General features: G+C 36.1%; 1 protein-coding gene across 14 annotated transcripts in view; it reads right to left on the reverse strand.

Annotated features, from left to right (window-relative positions):
• The window catches only part of LOC133525741 (apoptosis-stimulating of p53 protein 1), a 197785-nt gene that overhangs the window by 119151 nt on the left and 57153 nt on the right, over positions 1 to 21481 (reverse strand). For 4 of the 14 annotated variants that reach the window (XM_061862101.1, XM_061862106.1, XM_061862112.1 and 1 more), the window contains exon 1: positions 14164 to 14314. The exons of 1 other annotated variant lie outside the window; for it this stretch is intronic. Coding sequence is in view for 1 of the 13 variants with exons in the window: in XM_061862113.1 (XP_061718097.1) it covers positions 14164 to 14226 (63 nt within the window). In the remaining 12 variants the exon portion in view is untranslated. Of the gene's footprint in view, positions 1 to 12918; positions 12943 to 14163; positions 14354 to 21481 lie in introns of those variants that run through there. 9 more of the 14 variants (XM_061862110.1, XM_061862109.1, XM_061862108.1 and 6 more) reach the window with 7 other exon arrangements.

Raw genomic sequence — 21481 nt, forward strand, 5'->3', positions numbered from 1 at the left:
TTAAATTAATGTCGTCTTTCCTTCGCCCGTTTATTATACTTCTTAAATAGAGACTACGAAAGTAATATTGAAGCTTGTAAAAGAATTTTGCTGTCAGTCGCAAAATTACACGATATTAAAAAATATTCGTGAGGCCGGGGCGCGAGCGAATGAATCGTAATCGTGTTTCTTGGTTAATTCAGTATTGCATTTCCTGGAGTAAAGATGATGTTCGTACATAATCGTAAAAAAATGTGCAAATTTTATTCGATCTACGCTACGTTTCGATACCTACATTTAGATTATATTATTTTTAGGGTTCCATACCCAACGGGTAAAACGGGGCCCTATAACTAAGACTCCGCTGTCCGTCTGTCACCAAGCTGTATCTCATGAACCGTGATAGCTAGACAGTTGAAATTTTCACAGATGATGTATTTCTGTTGCCCCTATAATGACAAATACTAAAAAGTACGGACCCCTCGGTGGGCAGAAATCTAAAGGGAGATTTATTTAAACCAAAATTAAGTCCTTATAAAAATATTAGTAGGTATTAGGTAGGTATAGTTACTTAAAAAAAAATTACAATATGAAGGTATCCAAATAATGAAAACATTGTAGTATTTTATTAAGATATAAATACATAATAGATATTTGATTTTAACCTCGGAAAATAAAATTAAAAATTATTTCAAAAATATCAGTCAATACCTTACTACTCATTCGCTTGTATCAAAGAAACACCACTTAATGTCAACCTTTACCCATACAAGATATCAATATCAAATTGGATTTCCATTCGAGAGTGTTGATTCGTGTTTCGCACTATCCATTCCGCACTTGTCATCGCAAACACGCGGCGAACCGATCCAGGCCTTTATGTAAATCCAATAGATAGGTAGGTTCCATTTCCCCGAAGGAAAATACATGCGCGTCAAAGGGGGTCAAAGAGAGAAGGCATAAAAGAAGGGCTTCTATTTTGAGGTGCGAGGTAAATATCTGCGTAATTGACACGATACAAGTCTGTCGGTGTCTAAAATTGATCGAAAATAAATAAAGGTTTGTAGTACAATTTTACCTAGAACACACAATTTTTGACTGAACATTTTTACTGTAAGTTTTTTTCGTATCTTTGCTTAAATTAGTTTCTATTTCATCATCGAATTCGAAATTTGATGTAAGTTTATGAGCATTTGTACTATACCTATATGGCTTTCTATCAGAGAAGGGTCCTTTTGCTTCATGTGCATAAGGATCTTTGGTTCTTTATGCATAAAGCATACGGACCCTTTTTAGGGTTCCGTAGTCAACTAGGAACCCTTATACTTTCGCCATGTCCGTCTGTTTGTCTGTCTGTCTGTCTGTCCGAGGCTTTGCTCCGTGGTCGTTAGTGCTAGAATGCTGAAATTTGGCATGGATATATAAATCAATAAAGCCGACAAAGTCGTACAATAAAATCTAAAAATTTAATTTTTTTAGGGTACCTCCCCTACACGTAAAGTGGGGGTTGTTAAGTACTGGACATACGCACGGGACGAGACGCGCGGGCGGCGGACAGAGCGCGACGTTCATCGCGGCAAGCCGCAAGCGCCGCGCGGCACTCACTCGGCTTCACATACTCCACCGGCAACGGACGAATACCGTATTAGTTTTTTATAATTGTTTGGCCGGGATTCTTTGTAATTAAGGCGGAATAAACCAGCCTATTTTTATACATTCCGCATTATTATTTTTACGTCCAGTAGGACCCTAACAAGGGTGAAATTTTTTTTTCGCTTCAACCCTAGAGTGTGGTGTATCGTTGGAAAGGTCTTTCATTATGCAAATTTGCCTATTTGTTTAACTGGGGTGAAAGGTACCGTTTCATCCCTTGGTTAACAATTTACTATACTTTAAGCTCCAGTTTAGCTTATTGTGACGGAAAAGTAACTACGGAACCCTACACTGAGCGTGGCCCGACATGCTCTTGGCCGGTTTTTTTTTGTCATATTCTTTTCTGTGTTATATTTCTAAGCACGTAAGTTGTCTAAGAAAAAGAATAAAATTAATAAAGTTTTTTAGTCTTTCTTTTCGTGTTAAAAATAATGAGTAGCTAAAATTTATTCGCTCGTAAAATTCTTCTTCTTATAAAATCGAATTCAAACATCTTGTTAAAAATCGATACTCTCCCTATTATAGTAATGTTTAGTTTTTTCTTTTTATGTAATATGTATCACGTGTTGGACTAGTCTGCGAGTGGCATGTACAGTCAGCGTCAAATACTTCGTAGCAGTCAAAGTGGCCAAATAGTTCGGTACACCATACTAAATATATGGTGTACCGAACTATTTGGCTACTTTGACTGCTACGAAGTATTTGACGCTGACTGTATGCTAATTATATAATAAATAAAACAAAAATAAAATATATACTCAAGTATTTTGATTTATTAAATACAAAATTGGATTTTAAAAAAAATGGTATCCGCGTGATTAATTCTTAAAGCAAATTAGTGTAACGAGCAGCCAAGCCCGGACTTAGCATAATTTGCCTGAAGCATAGTTTCCCAACTCCATTACTATTGTGTAGGTTACTCGAAAGCTATTACTTTAACTACTTAACTATTTCAAATGCTATAAGTAGAGCCATTTCGTATTCCCCGAGCTACCTTTAAGGCACGGGGCTATGTTAATCTCTCTGGGTTGTAATGTGAACTATGACAAGTGTCACTTCCTAAGGACATTATAATACTCGGCAGCAACCCGTGTCATGCATAGAGTAATCGTCGCTTGACAAGACAGTTTATCTGGCTAGAGGTACTTGATTACCTCGAGAATTAATGAATAATTTTATCAAGTTCTGAAAAGGGAAATCATAAATTGCACTTGATGACTTGGGTTTCTTATTCTAGAATGCTTATGTAATTTCGCACACATGCATGTACTTCCTAAAACACAAAGCAACGCATACAACATCAAATGCTTGTTAACTTTAAAATAAATCAATACTTCGTTTCGTCATTACTGTATGCTGTATATTGACTCAGTTTTTTAATTTACCTATTTAACAAGGAAAGGTAGTCTTACCACGACTGCCTTAGTAGTGTCAAACTGACATTATGTCAGTGTCAGCGTCTAGTATAAGTTACCATACTTGAAGTCGCGCTAGATGTATGGAGTTGCGCGCGAGAACGCAACTCATGCTAGCAGGTCTGGTGGTGGTATAGGAGTAGAATATGATACATTTTCAATCGACCTATATACACCTCACCAACAGTGGGGTTCAGGTCTGAACATCTATTCCTATACTACCATTACTACAGAATCGCTTAATTATTATTACTTAACGAAGTTTTTTGTGATTAACTACGTAACGTCTTATCGAATTAAATTGAAGACACTAAGCAAAATGAAAGCTCGGCAAAATAAATACGTGTTTAACGGATTCCAGAAGATTTGTTTACATTATTCAATTTGACTCATTGGCCTTATTCGATTTATCCATGCCAAACTCCGCCATTTACCATTAATTGAATAATAAATTCCCGCCCTTAAGCACGCTGGTTTAAATGCACTACGCAGTTTAATTTCGAGTTAAGGCGAGTTGCATCCTTAATTACCTTGACCATTAAACTTTCAGTGATTCAGTCACTACACAGACATACGCGCATATATTAGGTCATTACCTATGAAATTGGCGTTATGTATGGAGAACTTTAACGAAATTCGATTTTTCATACAATGAATTTTGCGGATTATTTTGTGATGGCATTTTCAAACCAAACAAATTTTTGCCAGTAATCTGAGACATTTTTAAGGCACATTTTCTATCACATTTCTTTTTTAAAATCAGTCCCGTCAGAAAATTATGTCATTAAAATACTTGAGCCGGCAGCACATGAAAAGAGCTGTTTTCAGGGCGGTATTCTGAGTATATAATAGTATTTTATGCAACAGTTGTATAAGAAGGGTCAAAAAAGGCGAGTGGCGTGAGTTACAATGTGAGCCGGAGCCGAAGGCGTAGGCGAACATTGTAAAGGAATACGCCACGAGAATTTTTTGACCTACTTATGCAACGTTGCATACAATATTTTTCCTACGAGTCAACAAAAATAAATCTTAATTTAGGTAAACAAATTACAGCAAAAGTATATAGCCAAGACGCGCGAGCATACCTTGTTACGCGCCCGGCCCGCCCCGGGCCGCGGCCGGCCGGTCAGCGACACCTCCTCGTAACTCATGAGGCCCTGGTACTTGCTACTTGCTAAATTAATTTTATGGACAGTTTTTTCTCAATTTTGGCCACCGTAGCCTACGGAGACTAACAAGCAACGCTAAGCGGTCTTCGTAGTCTATGGGTGTTGCTATATTACGGGTGTCACATGCGTGTTTCTGACTTATGAAGTAATTATTTTTACTATGCAACCAAATGAATATTTTGTAAGTTGGCAGCAATGCACTTAGTTTAAAACTGTATTCGTTTTGGTTTTGTTAGGTTGGTAGTCATTAATCGCAGTAACGTTATAGCGTATAAAAGCACAAGAGCTTTTATGAGGAATAGACAATATAGACTTTTCTTGAAATCTTTTATGTATGTTCTTATATTCGTGTTAATGAATGCATAAATGACAGATAACAGTAGAGGAGTAGGAAAAACAATAAAAGAAGCAAATAATTGTATGTTAAAATCGTTGTTATGTAGCGCACTAATGAAATTAAAAAATACTTCGAAGTTACTATTAAAATAAATAAACTATGACATGACTAATATATATGAACAACAACGCCAATTTCATAGGTATTAACACTGACCCAATATTAACACTTTATTAAAATGAAGTATTTTTAGAGTGATTTAAGATCAATGCATGTTTTATTTAAAAAGCCGTAAAAAGACTTGTTTTTAAAGGAGTAAGTTGTATTTTATGTATGTTAGAAACAGTATTAAGTATATGATATAGTTTTGACATAGTTATTTTTTCATAGGACGTATTAATTATGATTATCATGCGAGTATGACAATCGCTGTCATTGAATGCGTGCTGCGAGCAGTTGGACCGAAGTGAAACGAGGTTAAAGATGTCGCTGGAGGTTATAAAGCTCCTCTGCACCTTAGAATACCTTAAAACAACAGCGTACAATACCAGTAACTATGGCATATTTTATCCCGTCGTTTTAACTGAATTACTATAACCGGCACCATTTAGACCCGCCAAAAATGACATTTCACGACTGCATTCGCCTTAAGGTAAAGCAATTGCGTATACAGTTAATTCCCAGGTGGGAAGCCATACCAAATGGATCACGACCATAAATTGCAATCATGGCCTATGAGAAACACGAGCGAGATATAAGACCAGTCTTAGTCTTACTCATAATTATTACTAGGTCATCGTTAAGCTTTGTCGTAAACCTGACTAGTCGCACTAGTGCATGAATCTTTTGTTTAAAGACATTATCGTAGCTTTTAACTATGCCCGTACCGTAGTTATTTGCGTTTTATTATGTCATACGTAGTATATTTCTGCAGTAGGTTTTTTGGCTTAATTTAACGTACATGTTTTACCTAACCATATCATTTAATATTTAAATTGTTTTAATTTTTTAATTTGATTGTTAACTGTTACTGCTAGCGCGATATACGCACTACCCGTGCGTGCGTACTTCGCAGCAGAAAGCGCCAGAGAACAGAGAATAGTAAAATTAAATGTGTTAATCATAAAACAATCAAACCAATTTTAGTTAAAAGTAGTGTATGTATCAATTTGTTCCTTTGTTATATGCAGGGCCCGTACTTTTTATGCCGTTGACAGAAAAATGACGTCACGCTACATAGAGTATGATTCCAATTAGTATTTTCGTAATAATTAATCATTTACCAACCTCTTTAGGTAATTTACACATATACTTGACAATCAGTACAGAAACGTCTAACTGACTTTCATCTTATTGTCACTCAAATAAATAATAGATTATTAATTTATTAAATAATACATATTTTTGATTTTTAACTGCGTAACAAGCTTTTATTCTCGTAACAAGTATTTATTTTGATACCCGGCAATAAGTAAACTATCTAAATTTGTAGTATTGTAAAACAACTCCCTGTATGTTAAATTACGCCATTTTTGCGTCAACGGCATGAAAAGAACGGGCCCTGGTTATATGTGTTTGTTATGTTGCTTTTTGCACTAACATCGATAAAACTGATTCAATAAATACATTATTTCTACATACCTGTACGTCAGTAAATAATCCACCATACCTATTAGATTTGTTAAAAACTATTAAATTGTCCGTATACCTATAATGATGAATATGGGTCAATTTAAAATGAGTATGGGAAACACAAACATTCAGAAGTAAATAAAATTACGATTAATTACTCGTATCACAGTCCGCCGATGTTCTATAAAAATACCATTACATTTTATAGGTACTAAATTTCATGTTCATGGAAATCATAATAAAAAGCGGAAATTGTTTTTTATTTTATTTAAACCTTTTAATATGTCGTTAAAGGGAAATAAATTAAGATTTATAGTTAACTTCTGTTATTTATTTAACCTTGGACAAAATTAAAGTCACAGTCAGGCCAAAGGCGGCAATGTGGAAGAGATGCGTCTTTTCAAGAATGCATAACAGTATGCACAAAAGCAATAACAGTAGCAAAACATTTTCTTACACATAAATTGGGCTTTCGAACTGGTCGGTTTGTAACAACAAAATCGGTTTTAGGCTATTGATCAAAATTTATTACTTAAGTTCAGTTATTTTTAATTACCTACTTAATGAGTTCCGCTAGTTTTTTTTTCAATGTAAAGGTATACATCATAGGTTACGCACATATGTGACCGCGGCCGTCAATACGTCCCACTTTGTCGCCTGCCATAAGGACGAGGTTTGCTTATATCTTTATACGAATAACCTGTCAAGGCGTCCTTATGGTAAGCGAAAAAATGGAACGTTTTGCCGGCCGCGGTCACATATACCCATAACCTATGACGTATTTACAATGCCTCATTGTAAGTAGTTTTAGTAGCATTTGCCTCATATTTAGCTTTACCTACCTATATAAAAAGTACAGACAGCAAATATCGGTAAGTTTGTTGTGATTATAAATAAGTAGGTACTGTGTGAATATATGGTTTATATGGTTATTTTTATTAGGTTAGATTAATGCGAAGACATGTTATCAGGTTAAGCACTACTTACAACTTTAAGTGCGTTTAATTAACTTTAATTGCCCGTTTTATTTTAATGACTTAGAGTTGCGTGCGTACATAGGCTACGACTACCGCTTAGGTGTTATAAAATGCCAATAAAGGCAATATCGTATCGTTTTTACTGTGTCTATTAAAAAGTATAGTTGTCTATTTCTACGGTTTGAATTTTAAAGGAAGTTGAATTGCTCTACCATGGGGAGTGACGTAAGCTAATAGTGTTTGTGTAGATAGATAGAACGCAACCTACTGGTAGGGTGGTAAAATCTTGTAACTTGCAATAATAGAAACTATCGATTATCGATTCGATAGCAGGATTAGTCGATTACTTATCAGTGGAGTGAACAACCGCGCCAGCCGGCTGCGGTTAAGGCAAACAGATTCCGTCGAAACCCATTCAGAGGGTAATTCCAATAGCTATCAGAATGCAAGCCGTTTTGCCCTTTTCTGGCTTAGCCGTATGTAAGGAAAGGGTCGGTGCACCGTCAATATAACGTATTGAAGAGGTTTATTGTGGTCTACATTGAAAACTAAATTAAACTTTACATTGACAATTCACGATAATCAGTAGGTACTAGGGAATGCAAATCGGTTATAACCGAAACCGAAATATTCGGTTATAACCGATTATTCTGGCCTAATCACATAACCGGTTATTGGAACTTTGTGATAACCGGATTCGGTTATTTTCGGTTATTTTTTGTACGAATGATATTTTGGCATTAACTTACAATGTCGATACTGTTTCAATATTATTAAGTTTCTGGGTGCCGATTATAACCATTGCATTCATTTGAAGACAAATGGCGTAATAAGTTTTAGTACAATACTGGCACCACTTTTCACAAATATTCTGGTTAATAAAAGCGCAAATTTTGTGTATTTACAAGATAACTAAACACCGCGAGTACCACGACGACGAAGGATAATAATTAAAGAGTTTTGTGTAAGTTATTTTGTGATTTTTGTGTAAATTACAAGGCCAATTTATATTTTGTTGATTGAATCCTACGTTACTTTTGAATGCAAAATTGAAAATTAACTTATGAAAAATCGCTAATTTATGTGTTGATATTACTCTATTTAATTATGTGTTACCTAATTTACCTACTTATTTCACTTGTTAATTGGTTTAATTTTATTGCTTTTATGTAATTTTGATAACTTAGAAAAACATTTATTCAGCTAATACAATACAGATTATTACAGTAGAAATTAAATAAATAAATATCGGATACAAAAAAATACTATGATAATGATAAAGTTCATAAGTCAGTCTGTCAGTCGGAGTGTGGAAGGGCGGCACCATCATCGAAACCAAATAACTTTGCTGCTGGCTTCCATTTGCTTTAACGTTGATTTGGTTGTGATCTATATTTACATTAAAAAACTCATTAAAATTAATAAAGAAAATCAATGCAAAATTAATAACGAAAATCAATGCAAGGTTTAGGTTTCATTAATACTGCTTATCTTATGATTTTACGTCACGTAGAACTAGATTTATACGTAATCTTTAATAAATGTTGAATAACCGATAATAACCGAATATTCGGTTATTTTTCGACCATAACTGTAACCGAAACGGGTTATGAAGTTAGGCCGGTTATTGCATTCCCTATAGGTACTCCCTCCCATGTTCGTGTGGGGAATAAACCTATCACTATTTAGCAGAGATCTATAGCACAGTTAAACCAAGAAAGTGTATACTAGAAATTTATTCAGTGTTTACATGAGAACTGTTATTGACCGACTGTGTGACTGGAGCGAGGTCATGTTGGGCGTCCACGGAAGATATACAACATGGTTGATGTAGAGCCACAGGTTTCCACGGAAGAAGGCGTTGAGTCGACTGGAGAGTATGAAGACTGTGGGGAATAAACCTATCACTATTTAGCAGAGATCTATATTTTTTTTTTATAATATTTCAATACGCCCCCTTAATGTGCATATTCAAAATAAACGGTAACACAAATAAAACATATAAAAACAAATCAAAGTGATATCAAAGAACAACTATAAAAAAATAAACAATTAACAAGCAATGCCCAAACCACGCATGCACATATAGTGCTTTTTTCTAGGCAGAGCCTTCGTTAATATATCGGCGAGCATTGAGTCGGTCGGTAAGTACTTTAACTCAATACTCTTATTGTCCTTTAATACACTTCGTACAAAGTGGTACCTTATGTCAATGTGTTTACTCCGAGAATGAAACATTGGATCGTTCACAAGGCAAATCGCCCCCTGATTATCTACATGTAAAGATAATGGTGCAAACTTACGTAACCCAACTTCAGTAAGTAAGCTGTTCAAGTAGATAGCTTCCTTCATTGATGAGGCTAGACTTACATACTCTGATTGACAGCTTGAGGTGCTGACACATTTCTGCTTCTGCGACTTCCACGACACACATCCACCTCCTAACATAAAAACATAACCGGAATAAGAACGCCTATCTATCAAACATCCTCCCCAATCAGCATCCGAGTAACCATGCAAAGATTTACCTGTCTTTTTGTAAACAAGTCCATATTGTTTTGTATGCTTTAGGTATCGCAGCACACGCTTTGCAGCATTCCAACATTCCTCATTAGGGCAATCCAAGAATTGACTCAATACAGCCACGGTATTCGTAATATCAGGTCTTGTTCCCGTAGAGAGATACATCAGTGAACCTATAATCTCACGATATGGATACTGTTCACTGTCACTGCACTTATTTACAGATTTTTCAATCTTTTGCTTAACTTCCATAGGCGTAGATATTGGTTTACTTTTATCCATATTAAATTTGATTAATAAATCATCAATATATATTTTTCTTGTGACAATTTCATGCTTTTGTCACATCTGTCAAACTCTATGCCTAACATATATTTCACAATGCCATAATCTTTCAATTCAAACTTAGTGGCCAGTTCCTTTTTGAAATCTTCGATGCATTCACCTCTTTGCGAAGCGACGAGAATGTCATCCACGTAAACTAATACAAAGAGTTTAGTTTGCGAATCTATATTTTTAAAATAAAGACAAGGCTCATTTAAAGATGCTTGTAATCCCATGGACTTCAGCTGCTCGTCCAGTCTGATGTTCCATTGTCGACCAGCTTGTTTAAGCCCGTACAGCGATCTTTTGAGCCTGCACACACTGCCTCCAGACCTCAGGTCACATAACATCTTGCTAGCTCTTTCATGTATAAGTGAACCTGGCTGCTCCAATCGTGTTAGATCTTGCAAACATTCATCTAGGAGATCTGGCACCTTCATATATATCTCCTCTTCTAATAATCCATTTAAATATGCCGTATTAATGTCCAACTGATGAATTTTAAGATCCAGCTCCACTGCAAGTGCAACTAATAGTCTTATCGAGTCAAGCCTAGCGACTGGCGCAAAAGTTTTCTGATAATCGATGCCGTAACGTTGGCTAAAACCTTTTGCCACTAGTCTGGCTTTCTTCTTCTCAGTTCTATCGATATTCAACTTCTTTGTTAATATATATCGGCAACCAACAACATTTCGACCCATAGGTTTCTTGACAACATCGAAAGTATCGTTTTTGATTAAACTTTGAACTTCTGAAATTATTGCGTCTTTCCATCCTTTTCGTTCGTTACCGGATAAGGCCTCCTTTAGAGTTATTTCAGCGACTCCAACGAAATGGTTTGAACGACCTGTCAAGTTAGACTACTTACACAAGTTTGGATCTAAGGTACACGTCTTGGACAAGTCAACCGGGAAAGATAAGTTCGCACCAAGAAGCCTGGAAGGAATCTTTGTAGGCTATCTTAGAGATCGCAAGGGTTACAGAGTATGGATGCCAAAACAACGACAAGTTATCATGTCAAGAGATGTGAAATTTCACGAAGCAAAAAGTGAAGGTAAAGAAAACGTGAACCTGAAGATTGCCCCCTTTGAAATCGACTTGGGAGAATCGATAAATGTTCAAAATCAACCTGTATCGGTAGATGTAGAGTTCCATCCGACTCAAACTAGTGAAAATCCGGTAATACATATCTCCAATCACGAGGATGAGTGCATCGAGTCATCGAGTAGTCGTGATCCAGAACCTGAAGGAGGAGATGATGTTCCCGTTGAAGCCCGCCAAATGACAGACGATCCATATATTGTCATGGAACCATCTCAACACGATCATCATCAAGACGATGTTCATGTTGATGGGGGGAGGATAGTAAAGAGAGGTCCAGGGCGACCACGACTGGAGCGAGGTCATGTTGGGCGTCCACGGAAGATATACAACATGGTTGATGTAGAGCCACAGGTTTCCACGGAAGAAGGCGTTGAGTCGACTGGAGAGTATGAAGACTGTGGGGAATAAACCTATCACTATTTAGCAGAGATCTATAGTTCGAGGGTGTGCCATCCTACAGCATAAATCGACAGGGATCATAATATACAAGGTGCCCGTGAACATTGCGAGACCATTTAACTAAGCATTCCTGGTAATATTTAGAAACTAAAATGTCATATAAGATTTTCTGGATTAGGCATAGTTTCAGAGATAATTAAATGTTTTTCGAAATCATTCTTTCGTCATAAGTCGGTACAAAACACATTTTTGACTGCGGTATTGCCACTTTGAGGTCTAGTCTGGACATACATATTGATTGACATCGAAAAATTAAAAAAAATGTATTCGAGCGGCTACCCCCAAATAAAAAAAATACTTTTTAGTTAATTTTAGGTTATATGTTTATCAATAAAAATTACGTTTTATGTACAGGAGTGTTCAAAAAAAATTTTTTTTGGTCGAATTTCACAAAAAGTCATATAACATATTTTGCTTCTGTTGCCATCAGGAATGCACCGTTAAAATCTCTCGCAATGCTCACGGGCACCTTGTATGTGCTGCCCAATACAGGTTACATACGTACTGCTCGTATTAAATACTACCTGATTGGCGTAGATGCAGGGGTGCGAAATGCTCCCGCACATTCGCGGCCATCACGTTGTTACCGCCTATACGTCAAACCGGTGGCAAGTGTAACACACGGAGTTTATTGACTGTCCAGCCAACAGTTAAATTTAATATCTTATTATACTGGTTGGTTCCATAACTTGCTGGCGTTTGGTAAGCATCGAAAATATGCGGCCAGATCTACAGGGACAAACAAGTATTTATTTTGGAATCAAACTCAAACGGTGTCAACGGGATTCGCGAATTAACATTTCAAGTTTGTTTATGTTTGAAATTGCTTAAACTGTTAGCTTATTCATTAGAAACTGGTTAGATATTTCCTGATCATTATAATAATTACAGTTTGTTTAGTTTGATGATAAAATGTGGTTCCTGTGTAAAATGTATGTTCGAATATTAGTAAAATTCATGACTAGTATTTATCTATGCAATTACGGAATAAATCCTAATTCATTCTGCGCATAACGGGACTTTGGAGCGATTCGAGCTAAGGCTTTATTAACAGCATTTTAATAAAAATTCTCCGCGACGTAAGCACTTGTCGTGGCCCCTATGAATGCCATAGGCTGCTACTTATTAGAGAGATAAGTATATATAATTTATTGCACACCTCAATAAAAGAAAACAGTACAGGAAAACAACTGATTAACGATAGAGGCAGACTTCAGGCGATATTGCCACCAAAAAAGCGGTTACTTCCAGACCACCTTAAGGTATCGAAACCACAGAAATAAAAGTAAAATAAAGTTTGAGAACATATAGAATTCTATAAAATAAACATAAGTCAAAGCACGCACTTACACAGTTTTCACAACTGTTCTGATGAATTCTTATTAAGATGTAAATCAAATTAGTGGCCATGTCACAGAAACCACTCAAGTTTATAAGATTAACTTTAATTCTATCAGAATTTTAGCTCGAAATCAAACGTCGAGAACACTTGCCTTAACTAGGCCAATTTCTTTTCCAATAAAATTGTGAGATTCCAAATCACATGGTACTAATTGGACCTCTGATTTTCTTCAGTTTTCCTGCCATTATGACTCGGTCAAATCCTGTAATCAAAGTAACTTAAATTATTACTTAAATGTTCAACGTTCTTCAAAAACTGCTAGTCAAAATAGAAATACTTATTGTTCGTAGAATTTAAATGTGAAAGTTTTTCATGTTTCATACTAAATTGCGCAAAAAGCGCCTAAAAATATTTGGCTAAAATTTCGCACAAAGATAGTAATGGATAACCTATATTAATATGTATAAAGGATAAGTTTCCACTTACTATAAATGCATATATCTACTTATCTACTAATGTCATTATGTCATATCAGAGCCAAACTACGTAACGTTTTACGTTGATTGTACTTTTGTACATAAAACAGTAATTATTGTCGTGTGATCGTTTCCAATTAAACTTGTTTATTAAGTAACAGTACACGTCTCCTCGGCAGTATTTAAAGTCTGCTCTTAAGTGATCCTTGAGGACTAAAACTTGGTTTAATTGATAGATATGTCGACAATTTGCCACATGGTAGCACTTCTGTTAAATAAACTAATTAACAATAAAAGTAGTTCAGTCAGGTAACAATACTCGTATTATAGGATTTACACATGGCGACAATTGCAAACAAAATGGGGCTTTACCATATAAACACTTTGTCCCATATGAGTAGGCAGAGACTAGCAATTAAGAGATGTTTATAATGATCCTTTTAGTTCCTTCAAGATATAGAAAATATATGTAGATCTACAAAATCGGAAGTCATGTTAACGGTAATTAAATTGTATCTGACAAAAGAAACTTTTGGAAGGAATCTGCAAGAGAACATTCTTTAAAAGTATTTACACACAAAGTTAAGTTGGAAGTTTCAAAGCGTCGTATCTCTTTGATGTCAGAGATTAGTTGTGTTCAATTAATTATTATAAGTTTCAGCGAACATTTGCAAACGAGCGGAAATTAGAGGCCTAATCAATTATTGTTGAAAGTACAAGGCTTTTAGTACTTCGAGTTGTTGAAAAAGCTATACTTAACAAAAAATTTTAACCCGCGCGAATTGTCGAAGGTTTCCATTCCTGCTAATATTAAAACTCACGTTTACGCATTCCATGAACCCTATATTGTTTAAACCACTTCGAATCGTAATTCGCTGTCACACCGGGACCGCGGGAGCGCGCGGACATCACGCGACCAGCCCCCACGGAGGGCTCGGGGCAACTGACGCAAACGACAGAAAGCTCTTACTAGGGTGCAACCCCCCTCTCTCCACTAAAAATGCACATATTAAAAGCGAAAAAAGTATGACTGCAAAGGAATGCGAGAATTGTTGCACGTCCTCGTAATTACTTGTTCCTGCAACCCCTTGTTTCTTCGCTTTCTAATGAGGCTCTCGACGAGAGCGAAGGAATGCGCTACCTGTAGAGCCGACCTATCCGTTTATCTACGCCCGCGATTATTCTCAAAGTTAAATTGGAAACTTCGAGATAACTGTTTTTATACCACGAGTCTCTCTTAAGCAAATTATTAAAATCTAAAACTTTTAGCTTTATGTTTTAGGGATCTATTAGTTGACTCATTAGCGCATAAGGTAAAACTTTGGAGGTACCTATTTAAGATTTAACGTTACCACATAAGTACATAATATGTGCTAAAGTGGTAGATATCGCGATTCTGAAATAGTTTTCGCCTTCAAATAAAGCTTCAACTGTTCTACAGCGAATGTACCTTACCTTTTGGCCGCTACCTCCGATATTGCACCCGGTCGCATTATGCATACAAAAGTCGATCGAGTCTAAGAAAGGAATTTAATATGTACGATCTGAACGGAACGATCAAGTGGGCAATAAAAAGACTTCCTGAAGTATCTTCAAGTAATTGAGATCCTAACAAAGGGGGTTTTGAGTAGTTACCTGAGCAACAGCCGCGCGACGCGCGAGCAACGAACGGCTTTCAATAAAACTCTTCAGTGAAGTGTACAGCAAGTCGTTGCACTACTCGATCTAAATTCTGAATTCATACGACGCTGAATCGGCGAGATAGTTGAGCGAACGAAAGGAAGTTTTGATTTCTGTTTGAATAATAAAGAACGTCACAAACTTGGGTGTATTTTGTTTGTTATTACTTCACATCCGTTAGCGAACGGTGAATGTTGAACAACGTTCTTTGTAACTAGTTTACTCAACATTTCAATTTGTTTTCCATAACCGAGAAAATACCATCAAAAACCAAAAATAAATGGAGATTCCATGTAAAGAAGCAAAGAATACACACTCACGAAATCGCCAATTATTAACGTACCAAAGCACGATTCACAAAAGTCATGGCTCCCAATCCGTGTTCATAAGAGTAGAGCAAGACTTAACAGCGAAGTGACAAATGAAATATGTAAATGTACAAACATGGCCATTGTTTGCCGTGAGTGGGCGTTTGTCCATGGGTGTAGTGAAAGTGTACGTGCCTCTGTAAAATGGGACCAATTGTGACTTAGACGTGAAGCACAATCCGGTGCTTTATAACTAGGAAATACCGCCTTCCGGAGTTGACTGCAATTAATAAGATTTAAAATCGTAGATGTCTGTGTAGATGTGATGTTATGTACTTCTCTCGTAACACAAAATGGAAGCTAAACAACAGTTAACAACAACATTATAAAGAATAATTATTAAGTCCTTTGTACAAATTTGGAAAACTGTTGAAATTTAGCTTCCATTTTGAGTTACGAGAACAGAACATAAGAGTCATCTACGATTTTAAACCTTATTAATATTGAAAATGATCATTAGCACAGTTTGTCTGTTGACATTACGAATCAGCTACAGGCACAGTCCAATTCAACGTCCAACACTGACCTATCCACAAACGGCATCGCCGATTGGCCGACTGACATTGAAAGGGAATTCGCCAGAGACCGCTCTGCTCCAGTGATTTAAGGTGTCCCACTTTGTGCAAACCCTGAATGGAAGAGTAGCGACCGGCAACAACCCATACCTGATCGTAAATCAGATACTTCTTTCAAACATCCTTTTAAAGTAACTACTCTAAAGCCGTTAAGATAAGGCTGAAAGTTAAACGCCCTCAATCCGACTTTGTATCTTTCGTTGGCCCAAGAATGCGCTATTGAGAAAAGGGTGCTCGGAGATAAGGGCTTTATCGATGCATAAAGTATGTTATTATGAAGTTTGTCGGCCTCCTGTAAGATGCTCCGAGCAAAAAAATGCAACCTTTATTCATCGTGGTATTCCTGGCATCTCTTTATTTGCACCTGTCGTAAATTTCACGAGCTTAGCGGATCGATGTTTTTATTTATGAGTCCCGTTGCGTGAATGGATAACATAAACGCCACCATGTGCTATTAATTATAAGAAAATGTTTAATATTTAACGCTAAAACGGTCTGTTTTAGCACAAAAGCCTGTTTCAATCTCACTCGGAAAAGTTAATTAAAGTTTCGATGAAAGAAAAAAATATTACGAGGCATTACTTAGCTTGAGGAATTTCAACTACTTTATTACGGTAAGCGGCAGTCTGGCGTCATAATATTTTTTTATTACCAGCGAAAAAAGTGTTCGTTTCACTTTTAGATAAAAAGGAGAATATGAAGCGATGCCGACATGTGGCGCGCAGATAGATTCAGGTGCCCCTTTACACGACAAAAAAACTTGACCCCGCCCTTGTCTCGTTATAAGGATTTGTTTACAATCGGAGGGATGTCACATCGAAGTCATATTCAATTATTGATATGTAAATAATATTAATATTTTACAAATTATGACAAAAAAAAGGGAAAATACAACTTTAAATTAGGCCTTATTGGGATTAGTCCGGTTTTCTCACGATGTTTTCCTTTTCCGAAACGAGACTGGTAAATATCAAATGATATTCCGAAAAACTAATTGGTGCGAGCTGAGGTTTGAACCCGCGACTTCCGAATTGCAAGTCGCACGCTGTTACCGCTAGGCCACAAGTGCTTGACCATTGTAAATAATTTGAATTGATATGGATATGAATAGTAAATAAATATAATACTCACTATTCGTATGTTTAAATATTATTCTTATACCTACATCAGCTATAATACATAAAATGTATGTAATTTATGCCATATCCTCATATCATGGCATTTTATGACAAATATAAAAGAAAAGTAACAAAAATAGTATATATAAATTAATTTAGAACCCCTTAAGCGAACGATTGAAGCACGAACAGTTTGTTTTCGTTCACAGAGCTTACACTCCCGGCTAAAAGTATAGAAACAAGCTTATATTTTAATAGAAGTGTGATTTTCTAAGCGATGTAATATATACTACTCATTAGAAACAAAATGGTAAATATAATACATAGTAGAACACTTTATTAAAAGTAAATTACTCAAATTACTCAAGTTGTGGCTATGATATTTGCCAGTTCATCATTTTTCAAAGCAATTAAAAGCGCATAAGTATGTTGCTTTTTCCTATTTTTTTTAAAATGCTTTTGACAATATTTTAGGATGTTTTGATATTTAGCGAGTATTTTTAACCTTTTGTAGTTGCTTAATGTACATTTTAGGTTACAATGACAAAACAAAGACAGAAACATGAGATATTAAAGAAAACAACCTTGTTTCCATACTTTTGGCCTTGGGTGTATGAGCAAGTACTTTATACAGGTTGTTAGGGTTGCTAAGATTGATGTAACGATTAGAGACAACGATAGTCGTCCAACTCAGATCACAGAAGCCCCGACCCTTAGTACTCTTGTTGCCTAACAACTTGGAACATGCCGTTTCCCCAAATGACTTGATAAAGTTACCTTTAAACTACCGGCTTCGACACCTTTCATTACAAGAAATAGGTAACTTTGTAGGTCTCAGAAGGGTATTTTGGTTCTAAATATACTTCATTTAGTATATACTTGTATCATAAATTCATTATCACTAATGACTAGTGTGTTTAGTTACAATTTTGTCGCAAATGTGTTATGACTGTTGTAAGTAGTTCTGATTTTTTATAATAGTCCCGAAAAATAAACAAAATACACTTTAAAATAACACAAAGCTCAATAAATTTTAATTTTAAATAATAAGAACCTACTATCGGCCACAAGAGGATATAATGATAGTAACGGATGTTAGAGGAGCTTTATTTATTATTATATAAATTACAGAAAAATATACGTAAAATGAAATTCTATCTACCCTCTAGCTGCTAAACTTTATGCCTATATACGAAAAATTCACAGAACAATGAATCAGAAGTGTATTATTAAATACGAAATTTGGGACGCTACATGCGTTGATACCCTGGCACCGTCCCATGTCCCGAGCACCAAAGTTACCGCTGGCGCTGCGGCATCCTCGGCCGAAACCCTCAAGCGCCGCACCGCAAATATGCAGCACTAGGAAACAGCTACATGTTTGCAGTGTTTGGCGTTGAAACCTTGGGGCCAAGGGGGCAAAGTGCGCGTCGGCTTTTTAAAGATTTGTCGGCGCGCCTAATAGAAGCCGCGGGCGACCAGAGGGCTGGCCACTATTTCGCACAGCGTATAAGTATCGCCATACAGCGGGGAAATACGGCCAGCCTTCTAGGCACCTTGCCCATTGACGGCGATTTGGCCCAAATTTTTTATCTTTAGTTTAAGTTGTTAGTAAGTTTTATTATGTATGTTTATTTCTTTGTTTTTGGATATTAAAAGTATTATAAAATACGAAATTAAATTTGTTTTGTTTTAAAATCTAACAAAACGAATACAATTGTTCAAATTAAATACCTATGGTTAATACTCGTTAGTGTGTTACGTTATAATTTTTGGACGGCCAGAGTAGAGGATAAAGACAAGTATGTGAAGCGAGAAATTCTAAAGTATAAGTAAATTTTGCCATAGGTATTTTGCAAGCACATTGGTTATGCGTTCAAGTTAAACTTGGAAGACCGCAGTATGTTTATTCATGTGAAACAGCTTAGCGAAGCATTTGGCCAGTTCTCGGCCGTTTACGCTGCCTCAGAGAAATGCTTTGGAAGCGGGTTTCTAGCACCGGAGCGGAATTTAAACAGCTCTCTGATTAGTTAAAGGGTTAGTTCCTGCATTCTTGTATGACCACTTAACTTATTTCTACTTTAAACTGGATGCCAGGTTAACGGGAAGTCAAGGATATTCAGTTGTTGCCTAATTTCTGTCAGGTTCTATGTCAACACTAAACTTCTAACATAGTTTTGGCCTTACAAGTGTAAAGCCGTTCGTCTAACTTTCAGGAACAGGTAATGGTGGCTTTTAGCTTAGGACTTATTAGTAACACTGGTATACAAAATTTCATCTCCATTTTGTAATTTTAACCAAGTTACGATGTCAAACTTTATCCAATTCCGTCGCATAACAGGAAAATCTTTACTTAATGATTACGTGTTCAACTAGAAGCCACGCAACATTTACAGCCTTTCCACGACACTACGTCAGACGCAAATGGATTTCACCGTCTATAAATTGTACAAATCCGATATCTTGCCGCGCCGGCAGACGTGGTCGCGTCCGAAACAGACCCGAACGTCAACAAGTGAACTATGAAACCCTGGAACTGTTAATTTGAAAACGTATTTACTTTCGTATATTTTGTTCGCCTCTGTACTTAAATTATACAGGCTGATTCATGAGACGTGAGCAGGACCAAGCCTACACAATCAGTAAATGTTAATGAATCGTTCACCACCATATTTAAGTAAAACAATCACGCTTTTTTCTGTTATCTAACTTTTTTAGAGGACAAATTTAACTATCTACAATCATGGACACCCTACAACACTTAATTAACAAAGATAAAACTTCTTTAACCGTTATGACAGCCCTTTGATTGTGAAGAAAATAAAATGGCACACTTGAGTGAGATACGATTTTTAAAAAGTAACCAGACTCCGATGACATTTAATTTGTCAATTAAGAGGGGGACCATAAATGTCGTAAATAAAAATAAAAAAAATTTTGAACAGAAAAAAATAATTTAATTTACAGTTACTGATAACTTACTGAATACGCAGGCTTAATCCTGCTCACGTCTCCTGAATTATCCTGTATATATATTTTCTTTTTAACGTATCTTATGTACGATAAAGTGTTTTTATACATACATAATTTATATTTAAAAAGGTTCGGGAATATAAAAGTCACGTGTTTTGTAATCTCTTAAGCAGGGCATATATTCTGATAGTACCTCTCATATTCGATTCAGTCGCTCTTGACGGCTTGTTTCCACATTATTTTGTGCTTGTTAAAGCTACAGTATCACCTTCTGGTTTTTACGGCAAACCTTTTTAGGGTTCCGTGCGTTGTCAACTAGGAACCCGGTATTATTAGATTATATAGTTTTGGCCGATAGGTACCGTATATGCATGCCAGTTTTCGTTCTTTATATCGAATGGGGCTATATTTTATTTTATTTGAGCTTTGAGATTTTATACAGTTTGCTGCACGGAGAGCGTCACCGTAAAACAATTCAGTGTCAAATTGGTAAAAGCGGAGAACGACGTACTGGTTTGTGTTACATTGTTGAAGTGATAAAAGATCCACTTTAAAATACTTTTACCCTGCCGGTTTGCTAAGAGAAACATAGAGAACTAAAATACAGTGGATATATTTAATATATCTACACATTTACAGTACCGAATAAAACTACGCGTTTGTTAAGTGGTAGGTATGAGTTTTTGTACACATGTAAATGATTACAATTATGAGAGTGATAAATACTTTTGGCACATTGTTCTATCCGCTACTATTAATGCTGACTGTATATCCACACACAACGTAGACTACAAATTTTGTCAACCATATCGCAGTGTTATGTATTGACAAAGATTATTTAAACCGCTAAACCTCATCATTTACCCTCTTTCAAAGACATCCCAACGAAACAAACGGGTGTTGATAATTCGTTTTGAAAGAATAGAACCTCATATTAATATCAGAGAAGGATATGAAAGTAAAAAGGCTTTTGTCTCCGGAAAACACTTAAGCCGCGGTATATAATCCCCCAACAATAAATCTCGCTCTCACGCGTAAACATGGTACCGAAAAAAGAATCGTTTAGACAAAAATATAAGTCAAAGTTCGTTCTCCCAAACGGGGAAATGTGAAAAATTGCGTAGGCGAAAAAGATACCTCGACTGAAAAAACGAAGCTGGCATTATTAAGGGCACTCACGAATATATTCTGAGAACGATACTTAAATATGCAGTAAATATAAAGGATTTTCTACCAGTAATTACTCTTTTGAAAACTGCATTTATATAGTTATGTCGACAGGGAACGAGGCAAAGATTTTCACATTTCACGGTATGCCTAGCAATATCACGATCTGCCTGATCTTACGATGAGCCGCCGACATTTACAAACCCCTAC

Source organism: Cydia pomonella, chromosome 15 (genome assembly GCF_033807575.1).
Source record: "Cydia pomonella isolate Wapato2018A chromosome 15, ilCydPomo1, whole genome shotgun sequence".
NCBI lineage: Eukaryota > Metazoa > Arthropoda > Insecta > Lepidoptera > Tortricidae > Cydia > Cydia pomonella.